A 25006-nucleotide genomic window follows, 5' to 3' on the forward strand; every position below is an offset into this window, starting at 1 on the left:
TCAGTCTCTGGCCCTGCAAACATCCTACTAATTCTTTTGGTTAGATGAGCAAACATAAAGGTTTTTACACTGATCCTGCAACCCAATGCTTGAGCACAGGCTGATTTTACCTTGAGTAGAGAAAGCTAATTAGTTGGATTATAGCAGTCAAAGGTTCGCCTGGTGGGCCTTTGTATAAATCTCCACCAAAAGGTCAGTTTTTTTCCCAGATCATAAGAACTCTCAGCTGAGCCAGAAGCCAACCTTTCATTATTATTTTTCTACTACCTAAAATTATATATAATTGTACCCCAATCTAAGACAAAAATGGGAGACAATTGTATAAAACCAAAAATCTTGATAAAAGAACAACATATTAAATCTGGAATTTGCAATATACCTGTAAAATAGCTGAGATTACAACATGAATAAAAATAAGAAGCTACTCAAAGACAGAACAAACAAACAACATGTAACAAAATGGTGGGTGCCAGTGGTTCTTGAACCAAATAACAATTTATTAAACAGATAGCAGCAAATACTTCTCAGTATATTCAATATATATTCAACAGTGGCACAACATACACACTTTCTTGGGGAATTACACAACACAGGTTATTTCTCCCAGTGTCTCAGACTACCTCAATGGTACACCAAAGGGATTACCTACATAATTCCATGAGTCTACCCATTAGTACTATCTAATGGGACCATTGGCTTTCCAGGAACATCCATCCTTGGTAATAGGTAGAGTCCAAAGAGGAAGAACCATATGCTCCCTCTACTTAAATAAACTATGAGCTGGACCAACTCGCTATAACCCTGAACCTATAGGAACACATCCCTGTCCCAGGGCATAGGGTACAGCTAACCAGAACTAGCAGGGGTCATGACTTGTTGTGTACCCTACAGTGACAATCATCTATTTGAGACAATGACATGCACCTCAAATAAGGATTTTGAGGGGCTTTTAGCTGGGCTTGCACCTATACGCTCCATGTGGCAATACACCATGGGCACACAGAGCTCTTCTACCCTCAGCCTACATTTTTTTTTGGAGTGGAGATCGGCCCAAAAATGTCTGCTTTCCTGTTTTTGGCCTGATCTCTGCTTCCACTCTGTGTAGCTACAAGCAGGTTGAAGCTGTTATTGTCAATACAACCACGGGGAGATGCAGAAGGGGTGGATTTGCTCTTCCAACCTGCAGAAAAAGTGCAGACTGGAAGCAGTAGAAGCAGCACTCCATGTGCCCAATGCCTTAGCCTTAGAGCTGTGTTTTTTTATAGCAGGGGTCCCCAACCGCCAGGCCACGGACAGACTTGAACTGGGCTGCCGAGACTAGAGACCAATTAATGCAGTGCCGGTGCGCCAGAATTGAACACAGACCCCCTCCCGACCCCTCCCGACCCCCCCCCTCCCCATCCTTGCAAAAATATTTGGCTCTACACCGGTCCTCGGGCCAAAAAAGTTTGGGGGCTGCTGTTTTATAGCATACAGGTGCAAGCACACAGCGTGTTTCAATGAAGAACAATGGCATGCATTTTCTCTGGCTTTATTTGTTTTCTTACGCTATAATTGGTGTGATTCCCAAACTCAGAACAGGCTACTAGTACCAGAGGCAAAGGTTTTGATTTTAGCAGTTTTGTTTTACAATACTAGATCAATCAACACATCTGTGTGACTTACACCCTGAATCACCTGAAAACAAATTTTGTAGATGGCAGAAAACGTAAGGACTCTTTACAATCTCAAGTTCAGCTTATTAAGGGGAATTTCTGTTGCAAGTTTTTCCCCATCATTGCAGTGTAATTGTAACCACAAGAGGGGATGCGCCTGACACAGTTTCTACTGATGCGTCACAATGTGTCCAACTGTGTGAATCAAATGCAATTGCACACAAAATTTACAGAGTCAGGATTGCGTCTTTTCTGGCACTTGGCATCAAAATCAGATCTTATGTGATTCTGAAGCTGCAAGTAAACTGTGTCTATTGACGCAGACCTTGGTGGTAACTGTGTGGTAGTTATAGGGTTCCCTATTATCAGTAGATAAACTTGCACACAATTGGGAGGCAGGGCAGCGGCAGCACAATGCCACCATGTGAAAATGCAAGGAGCAGCTTTGAACACAAGTACCTTTACTGAATGGCACCAATTTGCGCAATGCCTGCAGCACTTTTTGTGTGACCGCAACTGCAATTAAGCCCGTAAATAAGCATTTTGCCAATTTAATTTATTTCTTTGTGTTTCTTTTTCACTTAACTAAACTATTAAACAACCAGATAGTTGTTTGAGGTTTGAGCATAGGGGTAAAATGAGAAAAAACACCCCTGTGAGCAGCGCCAGGGCAAGCTTTACTGGCCAAGGCTTGGTGAACCGCCATCCTTATATTTATAGATTGCCACTGATCACTCACAGCGGACTGTAACTGCTCAACTACATCTCATCCACGCCCATGATTAACTTACTACCTACTCCAGTGGTCCCCAACAAGCGGCTTATGAGCAACATGTTGCTCACCGACCCCTTGGATGTTGCTCCCAGTAGCGTCAAAGCTGATGCCTTTTTTGAATTTCTGGCTTGGAGGCAAGTTTTGGTTGCATAAAAACCAGGTACTGACAAGCAAAGACTCCTGTCGACTGCCAGTCCATTTAGGAGCTACCAAATAGCCAATCACTGCACTTAATTTGCAACAGCCAGGAACATTTTTCATTTTTGTGTTGCTACCCAACTCTTTTTACATCTGAATGTTCGCCAGGGTAAAAACGGCTGGGGACCCCCTGTCCTATTCCAAGCAGCGACCATCCCATTGCACCCTAGGCAGCCACCTACTCTGCCTGCCCCTAGTTCTGACCCTGGCCGTGAGTATAACTTTTCTGTAAGGTTATGTATGTATGTATATATGTATGTATGTATGTATGCGGAACTATCTAGACCTGAGACATTACCAACTCAAACTATGCTTTAATCACTCACAAGTTGTGCTTCTGCACAAGGTAACAATAAATAAATAAACAAACTAATTTTGTGGGGTTGATTAAAGGAAGCAGAGATTGAGTCAGCACTGACTGGTCCGGGCTGCAGGAGGAGTGGTCTCTGAGCTGTCAGACATCAGATCTTCAGCAGTTCGTGGTCTTCCTTTGCGAGGATGGAGAGGCCGTGATGCACAGGAAACCCCTCCGCCACTCAGAGAACCATGTAGCTTTCTGCGCAGCTCAGCCTGGACCTGCAGGAAAGGTCAGATGGTGTGAGGTGTATAAACTGTAATCAAGAACTGTAAATATGATGAAGGAAAATGAAGGGCTCTCTCACCTCTTTGTTACAGAGGCAGTACAGAACAGCCACTAGCAGCCCCTGCATAGAGAAATAAAAAGCATTAGAAAACACAAGTTGTTGCAGTAAATCTAGTGAAATTCTCTCCCACTAGTGCATCAATATTTAACTGTCATTAGGAACAAATCATGTGAGCTTTATTATGCTTTATTATGCTGCTCTCCATCTGTGTTATGTAGGGAGGTGGAGAGAAGTGGATTTGTTCTATTCAGCACCCCCGTGAAATGGTGACAAGTGCAGCTTCTACCTGAGTGCAGATACATGGACTGGAATGGAGATTGGCCCGAAAAACACAGAAGCAGGCATATCCTGGGTTAAATGATCATAGTTTATCTAAAATGAAATCCAATGCTCACTTTTCATGCATTAAAAAAAAACAATAAACAATGATCTCCAAACAAGTAATTAGAAATTACAAATACTAGGACATTCTTTAAACTAAGACTTCTGCCACTAAATAAAAAATGCAATCTTGTCAGGTGCTAGTACAATAAAAGCCTGCCAGCTATATTTTGTTCTAGCATAGTAATAACGAATACTGCAGTGCATACTACTCTGTTACCTGTCTCTTGCAATGTACTATGACACCATTATATTTCAACAAACTGGTGCTGCATAAATATTTCATGATGTTCTTTGGGAAGGGGCCTATCCCCTGTTCTATTTCTAGATTATTGCCACGTATTGTTCTTTTTCATTATTTATTTATTGCTCTTTTACTTGCAATCAGCACTTACTCCCTCTGCAATATAAACACGTTTTTGGTTGCATTATACAAACAATCATTACAACTATTGGTTGCTCTACCTCTCCTTTTCCTTCTCTATACTATATGACAGTACAGTTCTATTTTTTTATCAGTTTTTTGTTCAAATTGAGCAAATATGTGAATAGTCTAACCCTTTCACGCCAGTTCCAGCGGATTTTGACACTGAAAAGCAAGAGTTAGCATTTCAGAGTTGAAATTTGCCACTTGTACCTGCACCCGGGCCAATGCAATGGAAGAAGGCTAATGCCAGCGTAGAGGCTAATTTTCAACATGATTTTTTTCCGCAGGCCGAGATCAGCCCTGTGTGGCATCAGCCTTATAGTTGAAAGTAGGAGAAAAATTAGTTCAGTGGGTAAAGTGACATCACTAAGCACAAATTATAACCACTGAACCCCATTAGGATATATATATTTCTGAATAATCATGGCTCTTGTGTATTATACTGATCTATCAGAGTGATTGCGGGTATTACTGTTTATGTTGCTTACCTGGAGAGAGTTGAACAGCAGTTCCACCCCCAGCTTGCAAAACCTCACACCGCCCCTTGCACTCTCCTCGGGTATCAGATTAAACATTGCCTCATGAATGCCAAGAAGTGGAATGAGTGTCAGTGTTGACTTGGCCAATCTGGTTGAAAAGAGCAAACATAGCAAACACTTTCTTGGTTCATCTCTATTCTGTGGTATATACACCCTAATGGATGCTTCGAAGTATTACATCAGCAGCAGAAAAACATAAAACATAAATAGGTTATAACGAATGTATTCAGCTTTCAACAAGTATATATTTTGGATATGTATTTTCCTCCTCAAACTCGTATTTGTGTTTGTAAATGAGCCCTTTAGACTGTGAGTAACTTTTTTCATTATTGTTATTTTTTCTTTTAAAGCCCTCTCCTATCTAACTTCCATTGTGACTTCCAAAAGGCTTAATTACCCTAGCAACCAGATAACAGATGGAATTTCAAGCCTACAAAACAACATAAAAATTGAAGACCAATAGCAAATAGTCTGCTGTCTACGTAATATTAAAGGTTAGTGTGAAGGTGAACTATTACTTTTTGGTATGCATAAGGTTCAGCTTTTGTGCCCATCAGCCCTGTGCTCTGCACCTTTGATTTTTAATGTGGCTTAAGATGAAGAGCGCAGCCTGCCCTAGCGATACAGTGGGATTTTCTAGTGATCCCTTATGTCTCTTTCTGTGACTGAAAGAATAAAAACATTTGTGTTGCAATGCAAAAAGTTGCGTCTGATGCCATACTATTGCATGTCAGTTTCTTTGTTGTACAGGTATAGAATCTATTATCCAGAATATCCTGGAGGTTTCCAAATAAGAGATCTTTCTGTAATTTAGATCACCTTACCACCATAAAAATCATTTAAATGTTAAATAAACTGAATAGTATTGTTTCACACCAATATGGATCCATGCAGCTTAGCTGCCATAAAGTACAAAGTACAGTTTTATTATTACAGAGAAAAATTAAATCAATGAATTTTTTTAATTATTTGCTTAATAATTGGTTTCTGGATAAGGGATGCCATACCTCTGTGAGCTTTTTTTTTATCAGTCACTCAGTATGGCATATTACACTATGCAAACAGCTACACCACATACACCACATACCAACAAACATATGGTGTGAAAATCATATTGTGAATTTTGAGTGACATAGTTAAAAATAAGAGTTGAAAACATTCATATACTGTAAATTTAGGGGATTATTTACTAAAATCCAAATTTATTTATTGCTCGAATTCTTCAGGCTTTTTTCCCCACATTGCTCAGATTTTTCGAGATTTTAACATTCAGATTTTAATAAATAAACCCCTTAGACTACCATGCGGGGATTATGCACATAATACGGTATGGAGTGCATCATAAACATACAGCACATTGTAAGAAACTTGTAATCAAGGGCCAAGGTAGTGGCAATCTGCTGGAAAGCTAAATTGGCTGCCCACGGCAGGGTTTACGCACCTGTACTTGCGGTCACTTCTCCTCATCTGATTGGCTCGTAGCTTCAACACCAAAATCCGAATTATCCGCAGGAAGATAAAGAAGTTTATCTAGTAATAAGAATATGGAATAGGAATATGAGTTATGGAGTGAATTAATTAATCCCTCTACTGGAGGGTCAGTTATGGATGATAACTTCACAAAAGTCTTACACTGTAAAGCACCAAGGATTGTGTCCTTCTCTATACTGAAATGGAGATATATAGAAAGATAGCGTTGCACCATAAGACTTACCCCTTCTTAAGACATAAATAGTTATGCCTGGTAAGGGAATATAGACCAAGTAGTGATATCTGAAACTAACTTTGACCCAACAATGGATAAGGAATAGATTCTGAAGGCAAGCAGCACATAGGTGTTTGTATATTTCTATGCATGCCTGCATGTGTGAGTGTGGAAAGAGCTGACCTCTGGCAAAGCAAGAACTTGAGAATGGAATTGAAAAACTCACTGACCAACACAGCCAATAGGATCGGCGATCGAATGATCCACCAATGGGAACTAATGTCATTCCTCTCCCAGCACCTGCAAGAAAATTCCTGTATTTCTATATGATTTTATGCCACCACAGAACTGACATTTCTAGCATAAATTTGACATCAGTTTTTTTCCTGCAGTTTTTGAAGGTACAGCCTCTTTTTATACAAGAAGTTTGCACCCAGCTACACATTAATATTAAACATCACACATCTTAATAAATACCTGATTGTACATGATGTACAGTGGCATTAGTCCCAATATAATTTAGACAGATGTAAATAATGCCCAATGCTGTCCAAACCATACTCTGCCTGTGTGTGCCATACTCTGCCTGCACTATGCTACCTGTGGGATGTGAGCCTGGTAGAGTTTGTTAGCATTTGGAAATTGTTGTTTGGGGCCCCTAAGGTGTTTAATCATGTGCTGGAGGCAGGCCTGGATTTGCGGCAAGGCCACATAGGCCCGGGCCTAGGGCGGCAAAAATTAGGGGCGGCATGCCGCCCAGCCTCATTATAGGGACGTTCGCGTCCCCGTTCAACTACACCAGCTGCGCCGGCGTTTTTTTGCCGGCGCGCTGGGAAGGAGGGCGCTAGGACCGCGCGGCCACCTGGTCGGACCACGCGGCCTAGGGGCGCCCAGAAAATGAAAATCCGGCGCTGGCTGGAGGGTACTGTGTTACCCACAGGGAAGTAAGAGACATATGGATTTAAAGGGCAACTGTTGGGCAAAATTATTATCCCCAACCAATGGTCTGGGCTAATAAAGCCTGCACTCCGGTTGGGAATGCAGGCTTTCCCCCTGCCAGTGCTAAGTCACTCACACTAGGAGGGAGCTCCCGGTGCGAGCAGCCATGTTGTACATAGAGCACTTCAGACGTCATGTGCATATGCTTAAGGAGCAAGTCGTGCCATTTGTTCATTATGCGCATGCGTGTGCCCCAACATGGCCACCTCCCGGTGCAGGTGGATTAGTGCTGGCAGGGGGCAATTTAAAAAGAAAACTACTGTTACTTATACCTGAGTACCTCCCAACATTCTGGAAATGGAAAGAGGGACAAATAAATTTGCCATGCCAACATTTTTTACCACGCCCCTTTTTGCGGCCACACCCCCTAATTACCATGCCCATTTTACAAAATTTGGCAGGTTATGAAAGTTTGAACACATTTCTGTAGTATTTCTGTTTTATTACAGTTTTACTAATGAAGGTGAATTGTCCTTTAAGCTGTGAGTTCTTCCCTCCCAAGGGACAAAACAGTTACAAATGTATATTAAGTATCTACTCTGGGCTCTCTGCCAAGAGCCAATTAAGTTAGAAGCATTGTATCTTTTTTGGCTGTTCAGTGCAGAGAAATCGGGACTCTCCAGTACAAACGCAGGACTGTGGGTTGAGCTGTCAAAAGAGGGATGTGATTTAAAAACAGGGAGCGGTCAAGACTGGCTTCCATTATCGGCCCTCCACCACGTAGGTCAGAAAAATTCCGGCCGTCTGTACCACAGAAGTTGGACAGCACTGTCCCTGCCTATCAGGACTTAGCGCCACCCCTCAAGGCCAACCTAATCTCTTGATACACCAACGGCAGAAGAGGTAAAGGTAAACGACACAGTAACGAAGCTGCACATCATTCTTTGGGTATTTACAAAAACTCAAATTTACAAAAACTCTAATTTACAGTATCTTTTTTTTTTAATCAAAAACGAGTCTAAAATGAGTCAACCTAACTGCCATCCACAAATTTAACTTAAGAATCAGCTCCAAAAATTTGGTGCGGAAAAAATCATACAAAATCGTACAAATTTTTCAAGTTTGATGACTGAATCGTTACATTTTTTTAAGCTTCAACTTTTTCACACTATCGTTTGAAACCCAGTGTAGCTCACAATATCAAGAGACAACTTCAGGGACATCTGCCATTGACTTTTACATGACCTCAACAGGTTTTAGCTGGAGTATTTTCAGATTCTGATTTTTAGCAGTTTTGAGGTATAAGAATTTGAGTTTTTTTCCTCTAAAAATTCAAGTTTTGCTCTTTAAAAATTCGACCAGAAAAAAATAGTATAATAGTATAGTATAACAGTAATGATTCCAGCCTTCAACATTAAGCACAGGAGCTCACCATTTTGGATTTTCTTAGGATTAACACTGCTGTGTGTGCTCTGGGCAGCTTTTCAAAAGCTAAGCTTAGTTGCCATCGAGAATGAGGATACCCTATTCACTTGGACAAACCTGGTTCAAGGCTGCCTGAGAAAATTTGAAGTGGTCTACACTGCAGGATACCCCTACTTGACTAATGCATAGCATAGGTGGATTTGTGTCCTACTGGCTCCAATGGCAACCTACTATTGCTGCATCTTTTTATAACTCTTACTACTGTTTGTAAAGTTTAAGAAGCAAAAATAAAAACTATTAAAAGAAAAAAAAGACAATGCAGTACTCCTTATAAGCTGATGCTACAGGGATGATTATGATGCTAATTGCACTGGTTTCTGAGCCATGGGGGGGGCTGGGTCTGCTTCCTCTGTTTAGGGGGCTCTGAGGAGGGGGTCAAGGGAGGCTTAACCACAGGGGGGGCAGTCCCCAAATGTTATTCCACTGGCTCCAGCTTGTAACCTTAATCTAATATGTTATTGTGTAGAGACCCTGAGATTTGGGTGTATTTATCTCAGGCATTTCCCTTGGTAAAGGACACCTAAGGGCCCTTTAGTTAACTCAGGCAGCTATGTCCCTTGCTGGGTCCACATTAGTTCATGGAGTTTGTCCACTAGATGGCATTGTTTGTCAATATAAAAGGGTTTAGCACCATGCGGTCTGGGTCTGTCCTGGGACTTTGCCTCACTGTGAGGTACTACAGGTCCAGGTCTGCCGGGAAAGTTAGTGAAGTGTAAGATAGTGATAGTAACACAGTAATAGTGGCTCTAGGAGTGAAAGTCAGCACAGGGTAGCTAGTGAGCAGATGTGGCTCCAACGAGGAGAAATAGTGGGGTTAGGACCCCGTGGTATTTGAACCACTAGAGCAGGGACTACAGTGGGTGAGTTGAGGACCAGATAGGATACCAAGACCCCAGGCTGAATACAGTGGGTGAGGTGAGGACCAAGTCCGGTGCCAAGATACAAGACCCCAGAAGAAAGCCAGCAGCACACTGAGTCTAGTTGCAGTTGTGTTCAAAAGGAAATTATTTTAAGCCCATATGCAAAAAGGCAACGTTTCGAGCCTACCAGGCCCTTTATCAAGCTTGGTAGGCTCGAAACGTTGCCTTTTTGCATATGGGCTTAATAAAATTTCCTTTTGAACACAACTGCAACTAGACTCAGTGTGCTGCTGGCTTTCTTCTGGATATCAATTTGACCCAGTGACAGGGGTGGGTCTCACAGTACAGCACCTGGCACTACACAAGTGTGAACTAGGGAGGTGAGCGCTCCACATGATTGATTCTATACAAGATACAAGACCCCAGGCTGAGAAACCCATGCCTTAGTGCTTCACCAGAGGGATAGTGCCCAGTGAGAGTGGTAACTATTCCCCAAGTCTATTGTTGCTGTAACTCTGATATATATTGAATATTAGCCCGTCTGCTGCACCTTGTACCCTCTGGAGGGAATACTACTGTTTGAAGCTACTCTATGATTACTGTGAACATCGAAGTGCTTGTGAACTACGACCTTGCCACTGTTCTCTGTTAATAACAAGTTTTAGTTTACTGCAAAGCAATTGTCTGGCTGAATATCCTGCTGCATTGATCTACACCAGGTACCGGGAGTTTGCAGGGAGTTGCACGGGTACACTGGGGGTCCAGGGCACACTACAAGCAGTTTTAGCCTGGTCACACATCGCCTTAATACACAGCAAAAGCTACACCTACGGGTGCACTACATAAGCTTATGGATACTTGGAGACAGTAATCAAATACAGTACAAGCTGTATTATTTCATATTATTGTTCGTACATATTATATTAGTGTCTTGTACTCACTCTGTGTTCTCATATATCTGCCGCACCACCACCCATGGGACTACAAACAGAACAGGTGCTCCTGAAAAATAGCACAATTTGTAACTCAAACATGAATATAAAATAATAAATATGACAATTTCTAATAAAGCCCATTATGTTGTGTCACTGAAGATATATATATTTTTCTTTTTGGTCGTTATTATCCCATTTTTCTCCCGTTTAACACTTTCAATAAATGGAAAGGCAGCATCTCTAATAAACTGACAATTGAATCCAACTTAATAATTTTGTTTCTTGATTCTCTGCCACAGAAATTTTCTTAAATTTTTGTTCAGTTTTCTTCTAGTTTTATCAACTTGCTTAATGTCACAGAAATAATACATTGGTATTACATGTTATACATAGACACATGAATTTCTGAATATCATACCATCAAGAACACTCACCCCAGCCCAGCAGCATGTAATGGGGCAGCACAGATTCTTCAGAGAATGACAAGACAACAAGCAGGTTGTGTAAATACAAGCCTTCCACCAGCAGCCAGTAATAATTAGCAGCTGCACAATACTGTGTGATAGACTGAGCCACACGGCATCCAACTAGGGTCTAAGAAGAAATGAGGGCACATTATCAATAAGGCAGACGCACACACAACAACCCAGTCATTTTTATTGACACAAAAATGCCAGATCACATTGGGTTTTTTGCAATGCTCCTTACCCTCTCCGTCCGTAAATTGGTAGGATCTCCTTCTCCTTGTATCATGTTATGGTGTTGTGGTAAAAGTGCATCTCGTGTCAGCAGGGACACCCCACGAAGAATGAATGACACAAATAGGTTACAGTGGATCAGGTTTCGTGTGCAACGCAAACGTCTATAATTGTGTTTAGGAGATAACATAGTTATTGCCACATGATTACTGCATGGTGCTACAGAGATCAATATAAATATTTGCCTTATTATGAGGTAACTCTATAGACCTCTTTGTATGATACATTGTAAATTAATTTTAATATGCCCCAGTATGTGAACATGTGGGCAGTGCCATTTTAATAAATGGGCCAATAAGGGTATTTGCCCAGGGCACAGGGAGGGGTCCACCACCAGACTTTTGTCAGCTATAACTTTTGCATTTAGGCTCCCACATAAATAGTAGACCCTTACTGTAATCTATCATTTAAACAAAAAAGCTGGAGACTTTTTCTATTGTGGGTGTCCCATGTAGAGATGGATGAGCTTCTGTTTGTTTGTTTTCAAGTAATAAGCACACAATGAGGATATCTATGGGTTGCTGATTTTATTGCCTTATACTTACATTTACCTGCTTCAGCATAGTACTGCTACAAATTTGTTGGGCCCATAAATGTGATCTTTGCCCTGGGCCCATTGCATTTGGGATGTGTTATTAATTATGAAGCACTGATATAGGTGATCTAGCATAGTTTACACATAGCCAAATCATGTGCAGAATAGGCAAATAGATTAACCAAGTTTAAATTAGAGATAAGGTGGCCATATACCAGATACAGATACTGCATGTCTTACCAAATGCTATTTTCTGTTCATTCAGCCTGAAGTGCCTGAACAAACATAACTACTGGAAGTGAAGGGAAGTTTCTTTGTCAGATGGAACATTCAGTTTGAACAGTACGGTTTGTCAAAATCAACCCGCAAGCTCACATGAATGTCCAGACAGCTCGCAAATGGACAGCCAAATCTGGGGGGTTACGGACAGCTTTAGTATAATCTAAGACAATATGGCCTAGCAGGATTTATTTTCATTGTTAAAATTATTTTTGAGAGGATTTCAATGGAAGCAAATCATTTGGATTACAATATGGCTCAAATACACATAATGCAGTTGTATTTCCCTACAATTCCACAATGAAGATTAATTTCAAATAATTCATGATATCATTTATTTACACTGTTCCACTAACAGGTGCAAGCTGGGTCATAAAATCTTTATTGTGGTGCAAGGTGTAGCTCGGACAGGAGCAAGGCAGATTGCTTTGGCAAGTGGTAATTATTGGGCTCCTTTACTCGTAGAGTCCTCTGGTACTTTTAATCACCATAACTATTAGTGTGAACAAAACACCTTCTTTAAAAGTAGTTGTTATCAACATGCTTTGTGTTTTATAGCCCTTAGATGGAACACTGTATCCAGTTCTTTTTAAATGATATCCTGTGTCGCATAGGCAGGGCATTGACAGAAAACCCAGTTATTGAAGTTCTGCCTGTTATCTTGCACCATCTTTGCATCTGTTTGAGAGAAAGTTCTAAGTGGAATAATCCAGTGCAGAAGTGAATGTGATACTGAAAAGAGAAAAGGGACGTGACTGAGCCCAGTCATACAGGTCAAGTACATATGGTGCAGCTGTTTTGACACAGACCTGAGTTGTGTGAGTATAAACACAGCTACAATGAGTGCAGCCAAGGAGATCCCATATCCCACGCTATACATCACACGTAGCTGGGACAAGATCCAAGTCTCATGCTGAAAGAGCAGAACAACAACATTCATTATCAAAGAACATGTTTCATTATGAATCAATAGCGCTTAGAACTTAAAAAAGCTGCTCCACTAAACATCATTGTATTACAAATCAACAAAATATATTAAACATGACCACACGCCTTTTACAAAACACTGTGTGAAATGGTGCTGGTGGTGGGGGTAACTCATTCTCTCTGAAATAGCTGCTCTATAAACACGTGCCTAGAATTTTCTCTCTTCTATTTAAAAAGCTCAGCCATCACACAGACCCAGAATACTGAATCTGACTCAGCTCTACTCCACATTACATCCCGTCAGTGCTTGACTGGCCTAACTGGCAAATCACCAGCTGGAGTTCCGCTTTGGTGAACTGTGTTTAACTTTATATTCACTCTTTGATCAGTTTACTGCTACCGTAAGTTAGTTGTTTACATTTCCCACACTTCTAAACCACATAATCGACTGGATGCTGATGTATCCATAATATTATCCACCTGATGCATTTTTTTCATGCTCCAGTTAATTTCTTCTCATTCATTTTTGCATTCTCCATTAATTTTCCTTTATAAGTGTCAGCAGGGCTAGAACTACAGTCATATGAAAAAGTTTGGGAACCCCTCTCAGCCTACATAATAATTTACTCCACTTTCAATAAAAAGATAACTGTGGTATGTCTTTCATTTCCCAGGAACATCTTAGTACTAAGGTGTTTTCTGAATAAAGATTTTTAGTGAAGCAGTATTCAGTTGTATGGAATTAAATCAAATGTGAAAAACTGGCTGTGCAAAAATGTGGGTACCCTTGTTATTTTGCTAATTTGAATTCATGTAACTGCTCAATACGGATTACTGGCAACACCAAATTGGTTGGATTATTTTGTTAAGCCTTGAACGTCATAGGCAGGTGTGTCCAATCATGAGAAAATGTATTGTAATGGGTACTATGACCCAGGGTTTATATCATTCTGCCTTCTACAACTCTGGCCCTGCTAGCAGGTGAAAGGAGGTCAGTGGTCTGAGCATTTTTTCTCCTATCATTCTCACTACCTTTGACATTCTCATTGAGGACCCTTACACTACTTGCACATCTGCAGTGAACTGAGTTTACTTTTAAGTTTGAACAATACCATTCCCCTAAATGGCCACAGTCTCATTTTCTTCCTACATATACTAAAACCACACATACAAGTATCTGGCTATTGCCTGCCTACAGTTTGTTAATATATTATAATTTTACAATAAATTGTACATATTAGTGATGACACTCACAGGATTTACACAACACCAACAAAATATCATCAAAAAGGCTTATTGATCCATTATAACGTTACAAGATATTCCATATCTGAACAGTGAGATTTCCCAATTTCAGTGTAGATTTGTTATTTAGTAAAATATAAAAAATAGTCAAGAGTCTTGTGCACTGTAGGTATGTCTTGCCCTTTTAACATAAGGGCAAGGTTTAGAACTGCCTGTAAAAAAATATGTGGTAATGCAAGTTTATTTTTTACCTTCTAAATGGCTTTTCTTGGTAGGTGGTGTTCTTATTATATATCAATTGCAACACTTACTTGTGATTGCTCTGGTTCATGGCTCTCACACTGAGCGTGGTCACGCCAGGGTCTGTTCGAGTCATCTCGCACCCACTGACCATCTGCACCACAACGACGAAATACAAAGCCTTCCTTTACTTAGAATGAAAAAAAGGTCAGGTGTACAGAATCTGGGTGGAAGGAGGATGTGAAAGCCTGTGAATACATTTAGTTGCTGCACTCCAATGAACATAGACTAAAGCTGGCCATACACGGGCCAATAAAAGCTGCCGACAGACCGAGTTGGCAGCTTATTGGCCCACGCGTGGGGCCCTCTGTTGGGCTTCCGCCCGCATGCTATACGTTATGATCCGATCATTGGGCCCTAGGACCCACAATCATATCAGCCCGATATAGCCCACATCAAAGTGGGCAAATTAGGGAGAGATCTGCTCATTTGGCAAAATCGACAAATGATCGGATCTCTATGTAATGACTAAAAGATTAGCAGTTGTTACAAGTAGAAGAAGTTGTAGTTATTACCTGTAGCTGTTTAATCTCTTTGTTTACTAAGGGAGAAAACAATGCTCATCCCCACAGTAATCAAAGAAACCATTATATATCTTATGTTAACTCAACCATTTTTCGGGCAGGAGGTTAATTTATACAACTAATTCCTTATGCTACATGTAATTACCTTTTGTATGCCATGGTAAGTAGAAAGGACATGGTTCCGCTTTTGTCGTATTGGCAGGGACATCTCCCCAGCACGCATACATGTCAAATGTACGATTGCAGAAAACGCCTAAAACACAATGTCAAATGCTGCAGTCAGATATTAAACGTCACACTTGAATGAGGTGTGTAGATGAGTGAACTACTCTGGTGCTATCATTTCCCATGGGCCAAATTACAGTACTCTATATATGGTTTTTCACAGGATGTTTGTGTGTAGTACTAATATGACACAAATACTAATACATAATGACTGAAAATAATAAAGTGCAGTATTTAGCTTGTAGTGTATCAACAGTCTTTTTTTCTATAGTTGTGTATGTTAGTATTTAAGGTAGCATCATATAACTCATTCTGTTGCCACAGCATTTCCAGAATAATGCTGTTGTTACATGTCATAAATCATAACCCAATAATAGCATCAAAATAGCAACCATTTATTGTACCAACTATATCATTGCTCTCTCTGCTTCTAACCGAAGAAACCAGTAGATCACTGTTTTTCAGACTGCTTTATTTTATGCTCCCTCGAGGTCCAATAATTATTCAGGACCCCTTAGCTCATAACAAGGTTGCAGATAAAAAGATTGCTGCACTAGACATACGGTAATAGATTCAGGAATACCTAGGAAGACAAATGATTGACTAGCCCTAATCTTTTCAAAAATTGACATCTAGGAAAGCCTTCAAGCTGGGGGCCCCAGTTACTGATTTAGACCCCTGTAAGGGAGCCATCCTCACAGCTTAGGACTCCCAGTATTCCCCAGAATTCCATTTTCTGAAGCCCTGTGCCTCTCTGATACAACCTGACTTAGACCAAAAATTATGCCAAAAGAGATCCACTGAAATGTGAAATAGAGAATTACAAACTAACAGAACAACATAGAAATAACTAAGAATGTATGATGGTGCAAAAAGATCACAGGTGTCATATTCACTTTAAGAAAGAATGCCATAAACACTTCAATTCATAATGTCCATGTGCGACATGGCAATCCCTAATAATTATAATTTAAAATGATTTTTTGGGTTGGGAAGCCCTTACTAATATGATATTGTTTTGTGGTTTGCTGTCTGCATGTCATCCAGTGCTTATATGTATCATACCAGTCAGTGGGGGCTCAGTCCTCATCCTCTCATTGCATTCGTCCTGGTATTTCTCCCAGGCTTGCACTGTATCCTGCACTGTATCCTGCACTGTATGGGTTCGACACTCCTGTTATTATACAACAAAGCGAGATGAGAGCGTGAACTAGTAATAATTGCAACATATACGGGTAATGATCAAAGTAACAGAGACCTGTTGTCTACTCTGCAGTGTTGGACTGGCCCGCCATTGTATCAGGAACTTTTCTGATGGACTCTGGTCTAATTGGGCCTTTCCATCTTTTTGGAGCACAAAACATAAACTCACTTCTACATTTTCTATATTGTGCTTGTGTTTTCATTTATTCACAACAGTGAGAAAGACATGAAAGAGTTAATATAGCACTCTGGAATGGGGTCAGGGAAAAAACAGAAGCCAAATTTAAATAAACAGGAGAAAACAGAGAAGCTATTAATTATACAGCACTGGCAGGGTGAGTTTCTTAGGGAAAATATGCTCAGCGTAAATGGGAGAGCATAAGACTCCCGAAACCAACCATACAATCTAGGCTGTAAACAGCATGGGCATAGAGAGGTTTGGTCTGCAAACTATCTGTCTGTGCTCTCCTCTGCAGTCTGTCTGTGTGTATCTACTGCATTGCTCTGTGCTCTTGTACTCACAAATGGAAACAACACACAGGAGAACACAGCTACTCGCATAGAATTAGTTCTTAACAGCAACATAAACTTGGGAGCCCCAGACTCCCCAACAACATTTCTTTCTGGCCCCCACCCACTGGCTGAAAGAGTGGGTCACCTGCAATGCACAAAAAATTACGATGGGACCTGTGATTTTGTCACAGCCCCCCTTCAGAGGAGTCAAACCTGCCCCCCCCCAATCAGGAAAGCATTGTAAACAAGAAGCATTGGCCAGTAAATCCTAATATATCACTGTTGAAGATGGTAGGAAAGTCTTGTTTACAGATGAAGCAAAATATTAAGTTTATAGTTGCAGTTGAGGAGCCTATGCGAAGAGATGGGCACCAGAAAAGTTGAAAGGTAACTGAAACCAGAAATTAAACCTTTTTATGTATCTATCATAACATTGTCTTTGTATGCTATTTATCATTTTGCCATAAAAGTATTTGCTTCATGAACTTGAGTGTTAGTATCACCTTAAAGCAATGGAACACATGGTAGAGGATGTGTTTAATTTATTCTGTCTTGAAGATATGGGGAAAAGGCATGATTTTTCAGTAGAACAGTGATGCTAAACATGCATTACAGCAATGCCCTTCCCCATTTGGATTTCAAGGAAGAGCAAGAAGTTCTAGTTCGCATGGCTTTCCTTTCACAGTCACCAGACCTCAGTGTCATATCAGAGAAAATCTGAAACATACACGAATAGCTTTGGACCCAGGGTGAATATAGGCAGAAATATTTAAAAAAACACACAGTACTCAATAACAAGATAAACACATCTAATTTCTTATACTGTTATTAATATTATTATCTCCGATTTTATTCTATATTTTGCTGTTTTGTCAAAACAAATAAGGTGACGTAAATGCATTAGAATCCTGTTGGTAAATAGGTCTGGAACTGGCTGATGTGTAAATGAATAAACAAATGTGGTGATCTCCCTCCCCTGAGGAAGTATTGTAATACATAGGGGTTATTTATTAAAGTCTGAATGCCAAAAGCTTGAAAAATTTGAGGTTTTTTTGACTATAAAATCTGAATCTTTAGTGAAAAAAAAACTAAAATGTTTCGTTATTTATTATACCCCCAAGGATGGAAAAACTCTGATTTTGATAAATAGCTTCCATAGCTGAGATACATTCAAAGGTGCGTCCAAACTAATCCAAACATGTTCATTCAACTGCACATATATATATATATATATATATATATATATATATATATATATATATATATATATATATATATAGTCAAATACAAGAGTCCTCTGCACTCAACCCATTATCAATATATTTAAGACAGCGACATTTTGTGCATACTGCTACTAAAAAATGCCTTACCCTTTAAACAAAACAGGGATTGTTTGTCCATATATTGCAATATATTTAAGCTGGCCAACTACGTCAAAGTCATCCCATATTTTTTAAAAAATAGTGGTGAGCACAACTTTCCCTTGTTTGTTATATATATATATATATATATATATATATATATATATATATATATATATTTTTTTTTCTTATTAGTATGATAAAAGGAAAACATTAGGCACATTATATAGTTCAGAAGACATTTTTTCAGATTTTTAAGAACTCTTTTGCTACAGGTAATGTCAGGCTCTGCACATCATAACTCTAATAACTGGAAGGGAGGACAGCACATGATTCATTTTATCACTATGTGAAAAGATACCAGCACATTCATTTGTGGTGTATATGGTTAAAAATAGAAGCAGAAACATTTACTGTGTGCATTGGGTTATTGTATCATAAATGACATACTGTATGCTGGACCGTTATCATTATATGTGACTGGTCTCTTTAATGATTTCTAGCTGTCTGCAGCAAACAGTACACCTAATGGAAAAACACACTATTCAAGTAAGCACATATGCTGCATGTGTATGAAAATGTAATAAGTTTTATTATCATGAGTTCTAGCGATATATGATAGCTGTTTGTGAGCACACATTTTAATAACAATGGGGCTCAACCATAAATAGGTAAAAAGGGTGCTGGGGGGCCCAGGAGCTATATGGTACCCCATGAAGCCCATATATTGGTAAAACAGGAAATCTCTGGGTATGTTGAGGGCCCTAAAATTAATTTGCTGTGGGGCCCAGTAACATCTAGTTACTGCACTGCTGCTGAATGCCGTTGTGTTTTCCTACAGATACATTTTTGCTTTGGATACCCTATAAAAATAAGAATAAGTCATATGTTTTAAAAGTAGTGCTTGTCGGATTCTTGATTTTTTTAAATTTTTTGACCTTGAGCTATATTTCTGTTTGGAGTCCACTACATGAATGCGCTTGCATTCACTGGCTGCAAAAATGGTCTCAACCTGCTGTGGGAACCCTGAAGCTACTGCCAGATGCATGACAATAGTATCTCCAGGGTTTCCCAGGAACAAGGAAGCTTCCAAGCAAATTCAAGCAGCAGGGCTTCACTGATTGTATTTCATATAAAAGCATTCCGTACTTAAAAGCAACCTTAGCTTTGAGTCTTTTTGCACCTGTGACATTGCCCTAATGAACCAACAGAGCACACACTATTTTTTAGATTAGAGCCACCAGAGGGAGATCTTTGGCTAAGGATAAGATTAACTGACGGCTACCCATACTATATTAGGCTTGACACCATCATTTTGTTATTTATAGAACCTTCCTTTAGTCTTGTGAGAATCAACATGATGAGGAATTTAGCACAACACCGAGCTTTCGTCCTCATAGCAATAAAATATCTGAAAACCTGTTTATTTCAATATGTTTGGGAAATGCATACTCGTGCAGGTATTTAACTCTCTAAAGCTTTAAAACATATTTTAATATTTTAGCATAAGGATTTGGGTTACAAATGTATGAAGACAGTATTACAGTAGTCATTTACACAAGCCATGGACAACATGCAAAGTGCAAAAAATGCCCACAAATTGGTTGATTTATGCCTCTAGAATGAATTATATTAAATGACAGCACTGCACTCTACACTTTGTACCAGATTTTTGATCTAGCACAAGAATCAGAGCACAGGCATTGCATGAGTGCTTTTAGGCAGCAAATAAAATCTGTTATATCTATCCCATTACCCGTGAGTCTTGACCTATAGAAGGAATTATCAGATGTATTACAGATCTATCAAGAAGTCAGACATGAAGTAATAAGCTATAGGTAGTCATAATCTAAAATCAGTTTTATTTACTAATTTGCTTCTTGTTTTTAGTCAGTGACTCCAGCAATCAGAAAGTAGAATAGTCAGGCTGGAATTACTGTCTTCATTTCTATTACTATTTGGGTACTTTCCCGTGTCTTTTAAAATTTGTAGTTCAAACCACAAGATTGTTGCTAGGGTCAGAGATCCCAGCAACCATCAGACTTGAAAATTTTTCTACACTATCTTATATAACCACTATCTATAAAATGTGAAATATGATCATTAAGGCCAATGTCCCCTGTAATTCATTGGAGAGTGTTCAGCCTTTGTCTGCAAAGGTTGGTTTGCACTAACAATTTTGTGCGTCAGATTTGGTTGGATGCCCAATTTTCTGCATAACGCCACAGACAAGGCTGAATGAAATACAAATCATCTTAAAATATTCAGATTCTTTGTTTAGTTTATTCCCGCCTGTGATTTTAAACAGAAAACTGGAAGTCCAACAAAATCTGATGTAAAATATCAATTGTGTAAACAAGCCCTAAAAGCAAAGCTACAAAAGGAAAAGGCAGACTTTCTCTGTTAGTGGTATGACAAAAGACATAAAGCACCCACTTGTTCTTTTCTATTTCATTTTGGAAGACCCAATAGTTTAGCCATGCTGATTAATTAAGTCTACATGAGCATCTAAAGCCAACTGTAATAAAAAGAGGTAGAATGATTCCTATATCTCCCAAGCAGTATAATTTACAATTGTGTGTGCCTTATTTCTTATTCTACTATAATAGCTAATAAAACACCATAAATAAATTGGCTCATAACATGCACAGCGCTGACTGATTAAGCCATTTCACACAGAGATCTTACCTCCAAGAGCAGCAGGACGAGAGCAGCCAGGTGACTCCACATCTTGAGGTCACAGGTCACATCTGGGCAAGATCATAGCAAAGAAATATAATTATATTATCCATGCATGTATATGATATCATTAGTATGTTACAGTGAATGACTATATTACATTCACTTGCATTAGCACGTGGGTGTAGTGAATAAGTGGCAGGTTTTGGCTTCTGCATATGAGCAGCGAACGGTGCAGAACAATTGTGAATAAACAGTGTCTGATTATGTCACAGAGTGTGATTTTATATGACATTATACCATAATCTACTACAGGTATAGGGCCTGTTATCCAGAATACTTGGGACCTGGGGTTTTCCGAGTAAGTGATGGTTCCCATAATTTGGATCTCCATACCTTAAAGGAACAGTAACACTGGCAATTTTAGAGGAATGACAATATAATGTATTGTTGCCTTCCACTGGTTAAACTGGTGTATTTGCTATAAAAAAACAACTATTGTTTACAGTATATAAACAACTTGCTTTGTAGCCATGGGGCAGCCATTCAAGCACAGGCTACACAGACGATAACAGATAAGTTCTGAAGAATCCTATTGTATATTACAGAGCTTATTTGCTATTTGCTATGTTACCTGTGCCTTTTCTCCTTTCCAGCTTTGAATAGCTGCCCCCATGGCTACACAACAACTTGTTGATATAAACTATAGTAATATTTCTGAAGCAAACACACCAGTTGTATCAGTGCAGTGCATAAGTATATGAGTATATTTTCATTACTTTAAAACATTTAGATTTTTTGGTGTTACTGTTCCTTTAAATTTGCTAAAAAAAAAAATCATTTAAACATTAATTAAACCCAATAAGATTGTTTTGCCTCCAATAAGGATTCATTATATATTACTTGGGATCAAGTACAAGGTACTGGTTTTTATTATTACAGAGAAAATGGAAATAATTTTACAAATTGGAATTATTTAATTAAAATTGAGTCTATGGAAGGTAGCACTTCTGTAATTAGATGTTTTTTGGATAACGTGTTTCTGGATAATGGCTCCCGTACCTGTACTGTAAAGCATCAAATGGTTGTGTTTGAAGGCAATACAAAGTGCGTGGGCATTGTGTAGCGCAAAAACAATCTGCCTGTTTCTCTATTTTTCTACATGGCAAAACATTACATTAACTTCTTCACCAGTTGTCAATATTCTGTCTTCTATGAATTTACACTTCTTGGCAAAAATGTTTGCTTGTGCCAAAGCACTAAAAACAATATTTTTGAGTGGGCACAAGTTTCCATAAGCATTCATGGCATTCATGCTTTAGTGTGATAATGCACACACTTGTGACCAATTAGGAAAAATCTTATGAATGTGAAAAGATCTGCAGGAAAATTCAAAGCTTCACCCAATAAAAACAACTGAATGTTTGTAAACCTGATCTTATATATCTTCATAGCCCAGCAAGTAGCTCATGGTTTCCTTGCGGCTGTTTGTAGTTGCGGTTTAGTCAATATACTGCTGTATCATAATGCGTGTAAATGTACCTCAAATGCATTTTGTTATATGCAAAAATATGTGTTTTTATGGGAAAGATTTGTTATACAGTTTTCAGGCATATGGTTTTCTGCTGAAAATTTCTCAGGAGGGGGGGAGAGGAAGCTAATAATATCACATACGGTAGCATCCCACTGAAGATGAGCCTATTCATGACAATGCAGAAGATAACCTAATAAAGGCTTGCCTTGGGGTGGGAAGTTTAAAAAAAATGTTTTGGAATTTATTGAAACTAGCTGGAGAAGCCCCTTGGCCCCTTCTCTGGACACCCATGTTCAGACAGTAAAATATAATAAGCAATACTCGTAATAGAACTGGGAGCTGTTAGTGACCTCTCTTGCTTTACAGAGTGTTTAATGTTTAACTCTACTTTTCTAAATATATTTTGACAATACAGTACAGGTAGTGCAAGGCAATCACTAACACAGTTAAAGGTCCCAGAAATATTTAACCCATTCCAAATTTCCACATGCCCCCCCCCATTACAGCCCAAGTTGCCTAGTCCTCTGCTCATATTGCCTATATAATCTATAAAGAAATCATTGCAGGACACAAGTATGTGGTCTTTACTGCCCATAATACAGAGAGTCAGAAATATTGTTTCAGGAAACAATACCAGTTCGGTGATAACTGTATCACTGAAATAAGTGTAAACTGTGTAGTAGCAAGTTGAAAAGCTGTCAGAGTGCAAAACAGCACAGTATGGTGTCACTTACCTGTCAAAAGTAGTTGATGAATCCAATCCTGCAGCAATAATCCATGTGTAAAATTGACACATGCACACAACTAGTACAAACACATTTCTACAAACATGCACACTGTATTACCAAGTCACACGACTGTTGTAAAGATAGACACACACAGAAAGAAATATAAAAACATCAGAAATGTGTAAAGTATATGCTACAGCCGCCTACTGCTACATTTAAGGTACAAGCTATTAGTATAAAAAGGTACAACTTATATCCACATTCATTGAGTACAAACACATTGGTGCAATAATACCATAAACACATTGCTTCACATTATGTAAGATTGATTGTCACTAGTTTTCTAAAGGTGTACAGTTACACACAAACAATAAACTTGCCTCCTGTATGTATCTCTTGCACAAAGCCACACTGGCTGATAGTGAAACCAACCAAACTCTGTATATACACACACTGTGCCGCTCTCACTCTGTCTGTGCACTCCGCTCCCTCGTATCTAAATGAAGGATGCTAGGATCTGAGAGGAGGGGAGGTAAGAGAAAAGTGAGGAAGAGATAGAGGGGGGAGAGGGAGGAAGGGAAACAGTGAATATATAGATATGTGCTTTAGGGAATATGTATACGCATGTACACGCACACATATATAAATATAAATTAATGAAAGTGAACAAGAAGGAGTGGATATTCCAATTATACCTTACATACAAATACACAACACCCACACACATATAATATCTAAGCATTCCAAGGTTTGTTTATTTCTCTCTATGGGGTATGATGTGATCCTGGATTGATGTCATTCAGATCAATAAGTCTCTAGAACACAATAGCTGAACACTTTCACACCAAGTACAGCTTGTCTCTGTTTGTTTCTCTTTCCCCTAGTTTAAAAACTTTCCTTTAGTCTCTCAGCATCCAGCTCTCTCTCATTTTCCAACAAAGAACCCTAAACCCCCTGTCTATGGTAACACCTCTCGGCCTGTCTCATTTAATCAATTAGTCCTAAGTATCTCTCATCTTGTGCTGCCACAAATACAAGTGCTAAATGTCATCATTTATTGCACCATTAAACTCTTCAGTACTATGCCCCAGCCCCAATCCTCCCTCTCCTCCCCCCTCTCATTTAACACTCCATATAATTACTGCTTTACTAAGCTCTTTATGCCATCTTCCCTGCCTACAGGTTGCACTCACAATTTCCCTGCTTTGCATCACTCTCTTCTCTACTCTCTACTTGTTCTATGTACCACTATGTACTTCACCTTTCAACTCCTCCATGTTCATTCACATCATTTTTTATTTCTGGACATTTGTTACATCTTTTCATAGACATCTCTCTTACCTACTTTCTGCTTGCATAAGTGAAACAGTTCAACTATACTGTATATTCAGTACCACACAGAGAAAAGTCTGGGGTTAAAGAATAAAGAATATTAATATGTGACAATTCTCCTTCACCCCCTGTCTCTCTGATACCATAATTCCCCCTATTTCTATCATAGTCCCTTTCCTCCTTAATGATGCCAAAATATGTGGAATATTTTTTTATTCAAAAGGATGTGGTGATATCAATTAGATTACAGAAAGGAAACTCTCAGGGTGTCATTTATAACTGTCCCTTTAAAACCACACATTATCCAGCCTCCTTCCTGC

At 39.2% G+C, this 25006-nt stretch overlaps 1 protein-coding gene across 1 annotated transcript; it reads right to left on the reverse strand.

The window, feature by feature from the left end:
• Positions 1-462: 462 nt before the first annotated feature.
• Positions 463-24065, reverse strand: gipr.L (gastric inhibitory polypeptide receptor L homeolog). Its single transcript, XM_018230049.2, has 14 exons — positions 23361-24065; positions 21102-21163; positions 16402-16510; positions 15257-15364; positions 14599-14717; positions 12925-13028; positions 11252-11405; positions 10978-11137; positions 10550-10610; positions 6555-6624; positions 6061-6149; positions 4569-4707; positions 3291-3332; positions 463-3204 (listed from the first exon to the last, which is right to left on the reverse strand). Exons 2-14 carry the CDS (start codon positions 21141-21143, stop codon positions 3037-3039), a joined length of 1365 nt encoding a protein of 454 aa, XP_018085538.1. The 5' UTR covers positions 21144-21163; positions 23361-24065; the 3' UTR covers positions 463-3036.
• Positions 24066-25006: the final 941 nt, after the last annotated feature.

The sequence above is a fragment of the Xenopus laevis genome, chromosome 8L (genome assembly GCF_017654675.1).
Source record: "Xenopus laevis strain J_2021 chromosome 8L, Xenopus_laevis_v10.1, whole genome shotgun sequence".
Taxonomy (NCBI): domain Eukaryota; kingdom Metazoa; phylum Chordata; class Amphibia; order Anura; family Pipidae; genus Xenopus; species Xenopus laevis.

What these genes read in the sequence shown, in the direction of transcription:
- gipr.L (XM_018230049.2), bottom strand. Translation starts at nt 21,143, where the DNA reads ATGTGGAGTCACCTGGCTGCTCTCGTCCTGCTGCTCTTGGAG. An exon ending in CGATCCTATTGGCTGTGTTG is followed by an intron (nt 6,150 to 6,554) that starts GTCAGTGAGTTT and finishes TCTTATTACTAG; the next exon opens with ATAAACTTCTTTATCTTCCT. An exon ending in AGAAGTGACCGCAAGTACAG is followed by an intron (nt 4,708 to 6,060) that starts GTGCGTAAACCC and finishes CTTTTCAACCAG; the next exon opens with ATTGGCCAAGTCAACACTGA.